Source organism: Phodopus roborovskii, unplaced genomic scaffold (assembly GCF_943737965.1).
Source record: "Phodopus roborovskii unplaced genomic scaffold, PHOROB, whole genome shotgun sequence".
Taxonomy (NCBI): domain Eukaryota; kingdom Metazoa; phylum Chordata; class Mammalia; order Rodentia; family Cricetidae; genus Phodopus; species Phodopus roborovskii.
This window is the reverse complement of record NW_026125236.1, coordinates 53,570-67,539: the sequence shown is the minus strand read 5'-3', so window position 1 is coordinate 67,539 and position 13,970 is coordinate 53,570. Positions and strand designations below refer to the sequence as shown.

At 38.4% G+C, this 13,970-nt stretch overlaps 1 protein-coding gene across 1 annotated transcript; it reads left to right on the top strand.

Moving 5' to 3' along the window:
- The first annotated feature begins 8,016 nt into the window (after positions 1–8,016).
- Positions 8,017–13,764, top strand: LOC127227497 (membrane-spanning 4-domains subfamily A member 4D-like). The gene is made up of 3 exons (XM_051191855.1): positions 8,017–8,115; positions 10,334–10,435; positions 13,311–13,764. Exons 1-3 carry the CDS (start codon positions 8,077–8,079, stop codon positions 13,431–13,433), a joined length of 264 nt encoding a protein of 87 aa, XP_051047812.1. The 5' UTR covers positions 8,017–8,076; the 3' UTR covers positions 13,434–13,764.
- Positions 13,765–13,970: the final 206 nt, after the last annotated feature.

The window sequence follows — 13,970 nt, the reverse complement described above, 5'->3', positions numbered from 1 at the left end:
TCATTAATAAGCTGTGACAGAACAATTATCATTTCCAATCATTTTCCCTCAAGTTTTGACATCATTGATAAAGAGTTAACTATTATAATCAGTCTTACTTATTAACCCCCTAACCAAATCTTTAAGAATCTAGAAGCATACAACAGCTCATTTTCAGGCAGGTAGCTTTTGTGGTTACAAGGACACTAGATCAAAACAAAATCTCCAAGCTAGTCCGGACATATTGCCATGTCCCAAGCAGTGTATTATTAACTCTTAATAGTCAGAGTGCTCAAGAAATATCCTCAGATCAAAGCTTCTACAGTTATTATTCAAATTCTGGCATAACACAATGTTCACAATTTATATCTTTATGGAATTTTTTAATATGTCTAATCCTGGCATTCTTTTGTTCCTTGGTCATATGACATCACAGTGGCTTTGCATGTGTAAACTTTTCTAAGAAATGGAGGTCCTGACATCTCATTCATTGATCATCTTTCTACATCATTCTTTGCCCATCCATATGAGTCTCTATGCAAGACAGGGGTAACTTCAGCTAATCTAACTTTGTTGCTGTATATGCCACGTAATTAGGCATATAGTGATGTATAGTGGGAAGAGGCTTACAATCTTATTTGTGTCCAACTCCTCTAGCCCACCAAATTTTGTTGACCTTTTTAAGTGAGTATCTTGTTCCTGAGTAAGTACAGAGACAGATGTTTCAAGAATGCCTCATAGCGGAAGGAGGGAGGGCCTAGTCCCTACTCCAAATGACTTGACAGATTTAGATGACCCCTCCAGGAAGGCATCACCCTACATGTGAAGTGTTAACAGGATGGATGGGAGGGTGGGAGGGTGGGAGGGGTGGGGGCATGGGAGGTTAGAAGGTTAGAAGGTAAGGAGGGAGGGACACACGGAGAGGGAACTGGGATCCATATGTAAAATAAGAATAAATAAATAAATGGTAGTATAGCCATTATGAAAATAAGTTTGAAGGCTTCACAGAATCGTAAAAAAAAAAAAAGCCTCGTAGTCTCATAAAAAAGACCTTTGCCTTCTTTTGTGTGTAATAACCTCCAAGGCATAAGGAAGACCTTCCAAGCAGACAAGAATATCTCCCTAAAAGCAGGAGGGGTAGTGTGTTTGGGACTTTTCTGAGGAACCTTAGAAGCAGTACCCTGGGAGAAGACATAAATGATTCATAAGGAAATTTCCAACAATCCAATATCCCCGAATTGTACAAATATTAAAAGTTACCCAAATACGCAATAGGGGGAGATGAAATCAAAGGTGGTGGGGGTGGACCATCATACAGCTCAGTTTCGCTGGGTCTTAGTCAAGCAGCTGTGCTGGACTTATGACTTCTCTCATTCCCATCAGACATGGCTGTGCCACAAGTCCATCTATCTTCTACCTATTGCTTATCTGTCATATAACAATCAATCATATATCCGTCATCATCTACTAACTAACACTATACCCATTGATCATCTATTTCTATGTCTCTCCAATTCTCTTCTTCAATGTGTTTCCTCTTCTACTTCTTGGGCTCAAACAGCCATTAAAAATTGAGGATGTACATTCAAAACAGCTGGACAAAACAGCCCTACAGACTACAGCTAGGATATCTGAATCTTCTTCGAATCCCCCAAGACAGCGCCCCTTACCAACAGGAAGTAGTTTGGAAAGAACGACGCCCAAATTCCCAAATATTGTGTATAAATGTTTGTTTTCATTTAATTGGACTTTGTTATATAAAATTAAATAAAAAAAAGAAAAAAAATTGAGGATGTTCAGAATTTGTACATACAGCATAATCATGTTCAGAATATCATGTCCCTCTTTTTTTATTTGTAGGACTTCATCTCAAATTACCTTTCTTATAGCACTGACTGCTGCCATGACAACCATACAAGCAATGGAACAGACCACACTGGGTGTTGGCTTTGATGTGCTGCAGTCAGGAAAAGCTGCTGGAATGTACTCACATATATGGAAAGGATTGTCAGAGAAGTTCTTAAAGGGGGAACCAAAATCCATGGGTGTAAGTAGGTAATGGATCTAAGAGACAGTGGTATTATAAACGTACAACCCAATACACTAATACCTACCTTTAAGGATATAAATAGGTCTGTGTTTGATTTTCAGACTGTGTCATCAGAAAAATACATAATTGATTGTATTACTCTTCTAATCCAGTTATGTTTAAAATTTAGAGATTGCAGATGTCATTAACATTGTGGGTCACCTAGAAAATCACATTTAACAGGCTGTAACACAGCAGCAAGAAACTATGTGTGCCCTAGCTGTGGTCTCCTCCACAGGTCTGCCCTGTACCAGTCAGCCCATATTGTCTGTATCTCCAGTGTCTTTCCTGAGCCTGCCACACAGACCATGAAAAGTCTTCCATTCTCCAAGCATTTCCATCTGGAGTCTCAGATGTGTGTGTACTAAAGGCCAAGTGAAAACATTAAACCACTAGGAGAAAGTCATTGTGAACACATGTAATTCTTTTATTTTCTGCTATTCTACTTTTTGTTCTGTGCCAAAGGTTGTGTTTCAAGAAATATATGTTGGCATTTCTAAAGGTTAATTTTAAACATATTGATATGTATTCATAATTAGGGAAATTTTCAGTTTATAAGGGAACTTAATGGTACCAATGCATTCTATATACCCATTTTTCTCACACATGCATAGCATCCCCCCTCATTGGTCCTACTTTATAAAAGTGGCATGTTTTGTTGCAAATGATAGACTTACACCAATGTGTCATTATTACCCAATGCTATTAACTTGTATTAGGATCCACTCCTTATATGTACATTCTGTGGGTCTTGGCCAATATACAGGGATAATTGCCCCGTGTTGCTATGTTATACAAAGCATTTTTGACCCTAAAATTCTCCATGCCCTATGTATTCACCCCACAGATTCCTTTACAAACCCTGATTGTTTTAACATTTTCTAACAGTTTGTCCTTTTCAAAACTTCATAGTGTTAGAATTACATGGCAAGTTGCCATTTAGAATATCATGAAGTCTTCTTAGGGAATGACGTTTTGCATGTAGATCATAAAAATGGTAGATAAGAATTACTCATAGCATTTCATTATGAATCAGTTTTCCCTCATGGCATCTACAGTGATGTTCCCCCTGTCATTTATGATGAAAGAACTTTGTGGGTATTCTGTTCTGTTCTATGTTTTTCTACCTCATTAGAGGTTTGTAAGAGTACGGGTTTTCCGCCCGCCGCCGAGTCTTGTCCTGCCGCCGCGCCAGCCCCAAATAACACACAGAGACTCTGTATTAGATATTATACTGTTGGCCAGTTACTACTTTTTTATCGGCTAGCTCTGTCTTAAGTATTAACCCATTTGTGTTAATCTATGTATTTCCACGTGGTCTTCTTACCAGGAGCCGGCTGCTGCATACTGCTCTCTCCAGACCCTCCATCTTGGCTCCTCCTTACTACTTCCTATTTCCTCCTTGTCTCTCCTATCTTCCTTTCCTATTGGCCAACGGTGCATTATTATTAACCAGTATGAGAAACATATACAGAATGACATTTCCCATCAGAGGTTTATCATTATCTTTTGTCTTTTAAGACACCTTTTTGTATGTAATTGATTTTGTCTATAAATTTTCTATTGTCATTTCATTGATTTCTGGTCTAATGTTAATTTTTTATGTGCTTACCTTTGATTCAATCTGATTTTCCTTCTCTAGCTTCCTGAGTGTAATCCTACATCGGTGATTCAAGCCCTTCTATGTTCAATGTTGTACATTTCCCTCTGAGCATTTGTTTTACTAAGCCCTTCAATTTTGCAAAATCTATTTTATTTTAGTTTATTTTTGCTTTTGTATGTTTTTTACATGATGTTTTTATTATTTGAGAATTTCATACAATGCATTTTGATTATATTTATCCAGAAACTTTTCCAAGGTATTACCTTCCTTTCCCCCTTTGTCCTAATTGAGTCCAGTTTGTGTTGCTCAATTAATTACTCTTGGTTATGGGACCTGGGGTATAGTATGGTCAATATGCCAGGTGTCACACCATTAAAGAAAACTTAGTTGTGCCCAGAAAATGCTACTTGTTTGAAGTCATCTCTGACTCTTACAATCTTTCCAGCTCCCTCTTCATTAAAAAAAAAATCTCTGAGTATTATGGGTAGGGTGTGGTATTTATTTAGAGCTGAATATTCCAAAGTCGTTTATGTTGTCATTGTTCTCTGCACATTAATTAGTTGTGGGTCTATATGTTAACTGTCATCTATTGTTGGAAGCTCCTCAAGTGAGACTATGAGAGTTGAGAAAGAGGCATTCATCTATGAATACAGCACTAAATCATCAGAGATCATTTTAATCATTTAAATGTCTATTTAGTAACTTATTAGAAAATGGTGTAAAAATTGTACAGATACACTGAACTATGAGAATGGCACTATGTTAAAATAGAGATCATTTTAACATTATGCCGATTTAGTGACTAACCTGGCAAAATGGTACAATTGACTGACTTCATGGAACTAACCAAGCACTTTCTTTTTCAAGTAAGGCTTGTTACATGCTAGTAAAAACCATTGTCTGGCACTGTTGATGAGGCCAAGAACATAGCTGTATCAAACAATAGACAATGAGAGAAGCATAATGCTGGAAGACAGGGTGGCACAGGCACCATTGTGGTGGATAAAATTAACTTTCACTTTTTCATTCTAGGTCATGCAGATTCTGGCTGCCTTAATGATCCTTAGCCTAGGAATAATAACAATAATTATCTCAGATTCATTTAATAAATCAGAAAACATTGCATTTGGAAGTACATACCCATGTTGGGGGCCTGTGTTGGTGAGTGAATACTTTCTGAAGTAAACAGAAATGACATCATTATTACTGTCTTCAGCTTAGAACCCTGCCTTTATTTTACCCTGTATTTTGCCATCTAATTTTTGGCTCAGTTTTGTCATAGTTAAAATTAAATATCTGTATCAACCTCACACTCAAGACTGAGGAAGCATTGATGAAGGAGGGGTAAAGAGAATATAAGATCTAGAGAATGTGGAGGAGACTGGGAGATGCTGCCATCTGGACAAACATGTCTGTATTTATTATCTAATAACTAGGATACTAGTGCTATTACTTTAATTGCAACTTAAATATATTTCTCACAAGAATAGTTTCTCAATTAGTTCTTTTGCTTATAATACCTTCTTGAATTTTGGTGCCCTGCTAGGGTTACTTCACAACTAGAACTAAGAAAACTTATCATTTGTTGCTCTCAAACAGCTTTTCTATCATTATAATTCAATGACTTTTGAAAAGCTGATAAATTTTTCCAGAGTCTTCTGGTAGAGTCCCTCCATTTAAATTACTGTTATTTAAAACTATAATTCTACTTAATGTACCTATCTAACTTCTGAATCAATTTTCAAATAAACTTTAATGGTTATGTATATGTTCCTCTGGTTTCAGTATATTATTTCAGGAACTTTCTCGATTGTAGCAGGAATAAAAACAACAAAAGGACTGGTGAGTAATAACACCTCATTCTTTTTTTCTATTCAAGCAGAATGACCTCATCCAACATGTATGCTTCTGGGGTAGAAAATAGCTATAGCTCTATTTTAAAGCAGTTTTAAGCAAAATATGTTGATATTTAAGTTTATCCTTACAATCATTCCATATGCATGTCTAATTACATGTAGTGAACTCAATACCATTCTCAGGCAACTAACAGGCTATTGTCTTTACCTAGTTACCCTTTTCAAATATGATGTTAACACTAAAGAATGAGTCTCTTAGCAAACTTAATGTACCCATATTATTAGTCATTGTCATCACACTGCATATCTCTAAAACTTAATTATCCTGTGTAGCCTGCCCTAGCTTGCTTTCTGTTGCTCTGATAAACAGCATGACCAAAAAGCTCACTGTTATGAGTAGTTTTTCTGTATGCCTGGGCCCAGTGCCATGCCAGCCCCAAATAATACACAGACTCCTCTGTATTTGATATAAAGCTGTAGGCCAGTTTAGAGTGTTTCTTATCAGCTAGCTCTGTCCTAAATATTAACCCATTTCTATTAATCTAAGTGTTTCCACATGGTCTCATCTTACTGGAGAGAGGGGCCGCATTGTGCTTTCTCAAGTCTCTACATGCTGACTTCTCCCTACTCCTTCCGGAATTCTCCTTGTCTCCTAATCCCGCCTATCTTGCTTTCTTTTTGGCCAACAGTGCTTTATTCATTAACCAATATGAGAAACAGGTTTACAGAATGACATCTCCCATCAGCTCACCGCACCACTGAAGGCAGTTAATACAGAGACTCAAGGCAGGAACCTGGAGGCACAGACCATGGAAGAATGCTGCCTACTGGCTTGTTCTCCATGGCATAATCAGTCTACTTTCTTACACAACCCTGGGCCACTTGCATAGCGTATCTCACACATCAATCATTAGTTAAGAAAATGTCTTATCAGCTCATCTGAGCTTCTCTGGAAGCTCATGAACTCTGAACTAATAGTTAGGGATCCTGACAATTGTGTAGCTTAGTCTACTTACTTGTAAGGCTCCTGGCAATGAAGTCATGACCTGACCCTGGTGTTTAGCTGGCTTTGTGGAATCTGTTTCCCAAGCTGAATTATCTAGAACAGCCTTGATGCAGAGCAAGGGGCTTGGTCCTGCCTCAGCTTGGTGTGCCTTGCTTTGTTCAAGTTTATGGGAGGCCGTTCTCTTTCTGACTGAAGCAGAGGAGAACTGGATGGGAAAAGGAGTAGATGGCAAATAGTTGGCAAGGGGGAGGTAAAGGTAGAAAAAGAAGGAGGGAAAGGGAGGAGAGGAGGGGAGTGAAAACTGTGGTCAGTATGTAAAATAAATAAAAATGTTAATAAAATAAAATACAGAAAATGCCTCATAAATATGCCCACATTCCAATCTGATGAAGGCAATTCATCAGTCGAACTTCCCTCTTAATGAGCAATTCTGGTTTATATCAAGTTGACAAAAAGCTAACCAGAACAATATCTTAAACCTTTTACCATTGGTTAACATTTCCCATGTCTCTTTCCCCCTTTATTTTAGGTATCAAGCATCCTATTCTTCTATGAATTTAATTTTAAGGCTCTACATATTAGTGTTTTACTTGTTTCATTATGTTCTCAACTCCAAGTTCATTAATGTTTTTAAAGACACCAAGATGCTCCATTTTATCTATACATCTCACGTTAGGCCTGTGTATATGTACATAGGTAGAGATGAATATCATAGATTATTTATTCTTGATCCATCAGTTTAGACTGTTTATTAATGAGTCTTAATAATTCTGTGATGAATATGTGGGTGGAGACAGGTTTATACGTCACTGTTCTCATTTCATATGGAAATATGCCAAGAGGTGAGGAATTGCTGAGTTGTGTCAACTTTCAATTTGGAGGGCCATTAGCTTTCCATAATGGGTAATCCAATACATTCTCACCAACAGTCTAATAGTTGTTTTGGTTGGTTGGTTGGTTGGTTGGTTGGTTGTTGGGGTTTTTTTGTTTGTTTGTTTGTTTGTTTTTGTTTTTTGGTGTTTTTTTTTTGTCTACACACTCAGAACCACATTGCTATCTTTAGTCTTTTTGAAAACAGCCATCCAGCAAGTAGAAACTGACATATGATTTCCTTTTCATTCATAATAATTCATAATAATTCAATCATAATAATTTCATTCATAATAATTCATAATCAACTCTGTGTACCTGTTACACATCTTCTCTGTACAAATGCCTATGTGGTCCCTTTACTCATTTAAATAAAAAACATATTTAGTAGATGTTTATCACTGATATACAATATCTACTATAATGATAATTGAAACAAATGGGGAGGACTGAATATAGCAGGGATGAAGTAGAAGTGATCAGTGGGAAAATGAGGGGATGATGTTATTTTGTGGGGGATATTTTTGATTGTTTCATTTTTATTACTTGTTAGGTCCAAAGCAACACGGGATTGAACATCGCTAGCTCAATAGTGGCTTTGTTTGGAATCATCTTCAGTGTGAACAGGTTGCATGATTTGTCATTTGATTACAATTTCTGCAGATATAATTATATGCCAGACCAATGCTTGCAGAGCATGACCATTTGCCTGGTGAGTATTCTCTTTCCACATATTACGGTGGAAACAAATCTGAGGAACAAGAGCTCTGACCAACTCATCAATCCCTGGAAATATGCCAAAATATGAAGAATCAGATTTATGTCTCATCTCTAATGTTACTACATAAGCAATGAAGCTAAATGGGAAGAAACCTACATTATAGAACATAAGTCCTTAGTAATTACTATATTGGACATTCCACACACTTTGCTTTCATTTCAAAATGCCTCCAAAAGTATTATTATCTTATCTGAGAATAAAGGTTAGTTTTTTTTTTATTTTTTACGTATCAATCCCAGTCCCCTCTCCCTCCCTCCATCCATCCCTCTTTCCCTCCGTCCCTCTAACTCTCCCTCCTTCCCTTTTTCCCTCTCTCCCCTCACATGCACCCTGAACACCCCCACAAACACACTGAGAGTCTCCTGGGAGAAGAGCTCCAACAGGAATAGTTATGGAAGGCTAAAATACTTAATTATCTTCATCATTAAAGACTCTATGGCTTTTACTCAGGATAACAATGTTCCTCTTATCTTCTATGTAAGGTGACCTTCCAGACTATTGGCCTGGTGCTCGGTTTTTCCCTTCCTTGTCGTCTTCCTTCACCTAACTGTGGAAACTCAAAAACGTTCATACAGTTTTAATAGCCAGATGAGTGGTATGGCCTTTCTTCCATCCCTAGCTCATCCTACATAAATCTTGAGCTTTGTCTCCAAACCAATGTAATATCTGGAGTTAGTCTTTGCTAAACTAATAAACTCTTCTTGAGGTTTTTTAGTAATTAGTACAACAATCATACTATTTCTCATGACTTAGTCAACATAAGAAAAGAAAGCTTCCCTCAGATAATTAAATAGTTTTTCTCCACTATCACACTATTAGAAGTTGGTATGAGCATCTTCTGGAAGACTAGACTTCACAGCCTCCTCCAGTCCCTTTGATATTCACTGTTGTAGCTCTGTGTAGTTATCCTGGGAACCAGCTGCAAGTTCATCTTCTGAAGTATTTTCCTGTATAGAGCTTAATAGAGACAAATACATAGCATAGATCTAGTTCACAGGTCTGAATTCACAGGTCCAGAACCTGTGCATTGCATTGAGGCTCCATATTTAGAAGACTCTGGCATTTGACTCAATGTTCTTCTATTACTCTCTTGAATTTATGAGTATATATTGAGCAAGAGGTCCTCCAAATTATCTGTGTTCATCTCAAGAAATCACCCTCTCTCCAAGAGGAAGCACGAATTCCCATTGATTGTGTGGACATTCTTTTTGTCTCAGTTCTTGTACCAATGCATGCTATACAAGGCTCTCCTGGGGAGCTAAGAACTAGACCAGTTCCTATCTTTGTATCCTCATGACAGAATTACAGGTCTGGGAATCTATTGTAAGCTAATTGAAAACCCAGAAGACACAAAACTAAGAAGAGTGCTGTATCTTTAGGGAGTTCCAGAAAATATTTTTCTAAGTGAAATTTGATTAAAAAAGAAGCTCACTTATTCATTTACATATAGAGCAATGCATCCTTGTTGTCAAAGCAGAATTGAGTGTCCTTTACAGAGATATTATAGGCTGTGAAACCTCAAAGGAAGTAATTCTAACTTTCAAAGGTAAGATCCTTGGGGTCAAGGAAGTCTTCTATTTCCTTCCCTCCATCTACTTCTACAGCAGTAGCTGGTAGAGGAGCATTAGTTGTGTTGGAGGTTTTAGTAAAGAAGGAACGCAATCTAGGGGCTCACTGAGTCTGTATCTCTTTTGCACAAAGCTGTTGATACTGAATCTTCCCTAGCAGAGGGAAATTCTCTAACCATGGGGCTCAAACAAAATGTTTAAACTATAGACTCTCAGACATCAACTCTTGAATAACTGTATTGTGTTCTTCCTATATGGCCCTGTATTCTGACAGAAGAGCAGGAGACAGGTGTAAAGATGATTCTCTTGAACCAGAACTAAAGGCCAAGTAACTTGAAGATCACTGTTTCATTCCTTTCCTATCACTGATATAATAAAGAGAGAGAAATACTAGGCTATGCTATCAGAGAAAGAACTAATGACATTGATTCTGAATGTCAATCGGTCAAGAACTGGACAACAGCAGGCTGTAGTTGGCAGCCAATGCCTTTTCTCATCTGGCATTGTAATGCACAGTAAATGCTAGAAACTGTCATTGCTGGTCCTCATGTCCCCCCCTTTTTTTGTAAATATGTTTTTAGGGTATGCAAGTCTTGGTGATCATTTTAAACTTGCTGGAATTCTGCATCACTGTGTCCCTTTCTGCCTTTGGATGCAAAGTGACCTGTTGCAATCCCAGTCGGGTGAGTCTTAGTTTTCATTTGAAGATGGCCCCAGTAGTTTCTTTCATTTTGCAATGGAAGCTCAGAATAACAAAACTTTACTGGCTCTGTTTCAATGGGTCAAGAGTACAGGCACAGCTCAGCTGAGTCCTCTGCCCAGGGTCTTAAAGGGTATCATTTGTGCAGTTGGCTAGGCTGTGACCTTATCTGAAACTTCTGAATCCATTCCAGGCCCATGTGGAAAAATTCATTTTCTCTCTTTTGTTGACTCATGATGATGTACTTCCTCTCTGAGGACACAGGAGAATTGTCTCAAGTTCTTCCGAGCTGTTGTGTAGGGCTCACATGCTTAGGAAAGGTTGATGCAGAATGATGTCCTACATCAACTGATGTGTGAGCCACTGGAAGGAATGATACACATTTTATAAAGGTGGTTACCACTTTGTTTATTTTCTTCTATTTTAAGCCACCCACACTTTCACTATACAGTGCCATCACTCCTTTCATTGTGATAGTTCCCATTCGTAAGCTAGGAATAATGTTTTTCCTTTTCTTTTTTTAAAATTACTTAGTATTTTTTCTTATTTTACATATATATCCCAGTTCCCTATCCCTCCTATCCTCCCATGTCCCCTACTGGCTCCCCAATCCACTCCCTAGGGAGGAACGGGCCTTCCATGAGAGAATATAAAAGTCTGCCACATCATTTGGGATAGGGCCTAGGCCCTCCCCCATGTCTCTAGGCTGAGAGAGTTTCCCTCCATGGGGAATAGGTCCCTGAAGTATATTTGTGCACTAGGGATATGTCCTGGTTCCACTGTCAGAGGTCCCATAGACTTCCCAGGCCTTCTAACTGAGACCCACGTTCAGGAGATCTGGGTTGGTCCTATGCTGGTCTCCCAGCTATCAGTCTGGGGTCCATGAGCTCCCAATTTGTTCAAGTCAGGAGATTCTGTGTGTTTCTCCAGCCTGGTCTTGACACCTTTGCTCATCACTTCTCCCTCTCTGCAACTGAATTCTAGGAGTTTGGCTCAGTGTTCAGCTCTGGGTGTCTGCTTCTGCTTCCATCAGCTACTGGATGAGGGCTCTAGGATGGCATATAAGGTAGTCATCAATGTCATTATCAGAGAAGGGCATTTAAGATAGCTTCCCCACTATCACTTAGATTGTTAGCTGGGGTCACCCTTGTAAGTCTCCGGACATTTCCCTAGTGCCACATTTCTTTTTAAACCTATAATGGCTCCCTCTATTATGGTATCTCTTTTCTTGCTCTCCTCTGTTCTCCCCCCGACTCAGTCTTCCTGCTCCCTCGTGTTCTCTTCTTTTCTCCTCTTATCCCCTTCTCTTTCTCCTAAACCCCTCTTCCCCCACACCCTGCTCCCAATTTGATCAGGAGATCTTGTCCCCTTCCCCTTCTGTGTGGGACTATGAATGTCTTTCTTAGTGTCCTCCTTGTTTCCTAGCTTCTCTGGTGGTGTGGATTGTAGGCTGGTGATCCTTTGCTCTATACCCATTTTGTCTGCAAGCTCCAACTAAAAAGGAGATCTCATTTTGGTTTTGAAAAGGTTTTACTCCTAGGCCTCACACACTCACAGATTATTCACTCTGATACTGGATTGTGGGATTTTTCTCAAGGAATAACTGCTCAGTGTGCCAGATATTGTTTTACTTTCTATTACAGCAACCTTCCCAAGAATGCCAGAGAAATGCCAGGAGTCAAACCTCTCCACGACTTTGTGCACCTCTGACTAATGCCTCACCTTGAGACCTGCAGTCAACCTTCCTAATTGCTAAGCAAAAACAATACCATACACAGAGAGAGTAAAGTTAGAAAGTAGAAACAGAGGAGAGCCCAAAGCCAAGGTCAGGAAGAATAAATATATCATATGTATTCACAAGCCACAGGGGATTCAGAATCAGGAAATGGCTATAAAACTTCAGTCTTGGCTCACTAATTAGATTTCTTCCTCCAAGGCTCTAACATGTCATGCCCAGGAAGACAAATCATTGCCAATAAAAAATTATGACAGGGTAGGTTGCAGAGTGATTGTTTACATCTTCTGTGCTTTTTAAAAATAGTCTTCTGAGCCTCCAGAAAAACACCATCTCACATGTCTTCAGGGCTCATGCTCATGAATGAATGACAAATTACAACCATTAATATTAAAGGTGGCGTCTGCACTAAAATGTCCAGAAAGTGTGAATGTATATAAAGTTATCTATTATTTTTTCTTTGAAGCATTTAGGGATGGGTCAGAATCTTTAGTAAGCTTCATATCTTAAGGTTTTAAGTCTGTGATCCTTCTGCTATGAGCCAAAGGATATTACTTCCACTATACTATGTGAATTAAGACAATTGTATCTGTGAGGTTTTGTTGTTTCTCTACTATCCTTGTTCAATTCCATGTCACTTGGAGCTTGTAGAAGGAGAACCAGGATTTACTTTTGTTTAATGAGACGGTCACCTCTTCTGGGTTAGTGTGGTTTCTTCAGTGTTTCTTTTGTGGCCAGAGAGTCATGAATGAGATATGTGATTGTTGTCTACATGTTCGCTTTGTAAAAGGAGCTCTCTGTGTTTTCTCTGGTGGAAGTCTAATGAGCTCCCCATTGATGGCAGAGGCTTTCCTCTCTATTTGGTAACACTGTGGTTGCCCACCTGTTTTTACCACCACCTATATATAAAACTGATGCTCAGAGATGCTGCAGCAGACATTTCAATCAAGCTCTGTCACTGAAAATGTGTCCCAGCTCTACCCTCTTTTAATGCTCAAGAATATCAACAGTTTAATATGAAATCCAACCCAGTGATAAAAGAACATATGTCTGTAGTAGTGACATAGTATTGTAGAAAAAATGAAGTTCTTGGTGATGTGATGGTATTTGATTGACTTTACAGGTTATGGTAATTATGCCTTCAAGTCTTCCTGCAGTAGGAACAGCATCTCCAGCATCACTTCAAGGAGGTTTGATGATGACATCAGCACACCAAGAGAAAGATGTTCCAGAAAATATGCACTGATTACAGTGCCAGACCCCCATGGGAAAACATCAGAATATCTGTTGTGTAGGTGTGCGTTGTGTGTATAAATTCAGTTTAATTGGTTCTCTACCAGAATATCAAATGTTGAACAAATAAATCATGTGATTAATGGTAAACAGCACTTGGATTTTTTAGCCATACTCAAGACAGTAAAAAGCATAGAAGCTTTGACAATATGTAAACAGTTATCATGGAGATGTGTAAAGTCACGCCTCCATGTTAGTACATACTTCGCTGATTAGTGTTTTCCATTATTTGACTGCTTTATATCTGTTGTCAAGTACACAATGCTTTTTGTTTTCTTCAAGAAGTTTAGGTGTCTTGTTTCTCCCTTTTTCCTTGTAAAATGGAGTAACAGTATCAATCTGTTATTGTATGTAAAACATATTATATGTATCAAATTCTTTTCATACTCTCTCTCTCATTCCTTCCTTCCCTCCTTTTACCCTTTCTCCATCATTGTTGTTTGTATCTTAATGAAATTCATATCCAGTGCTATGAAAAGACTATAAGATA

Bases quoted from the DNA above. Each gene is read 5' to 3' on its own strand.
- LOC127227497 (XM_051191855.1), top strand. From the start codon at position 8,077: ATGCCAGACCAATGCTTGCAGAGCATGACCATTTGCCTG. The intron at 8,116-10,333 runs GTGAGTATTCTC...ATATGTTTTTAG, and splicing joins AGAGCATGACCATTTGCCTG to GGTATGCAAGTCTTGGTGAT. The intron at 10,436-13,310 runs GTGAGTCTTAGT...TTGACTTTACAG, and splicing joins CCTGTTGCAATCCCAGTCGG to GTTATGGTAATTATGCCTTC.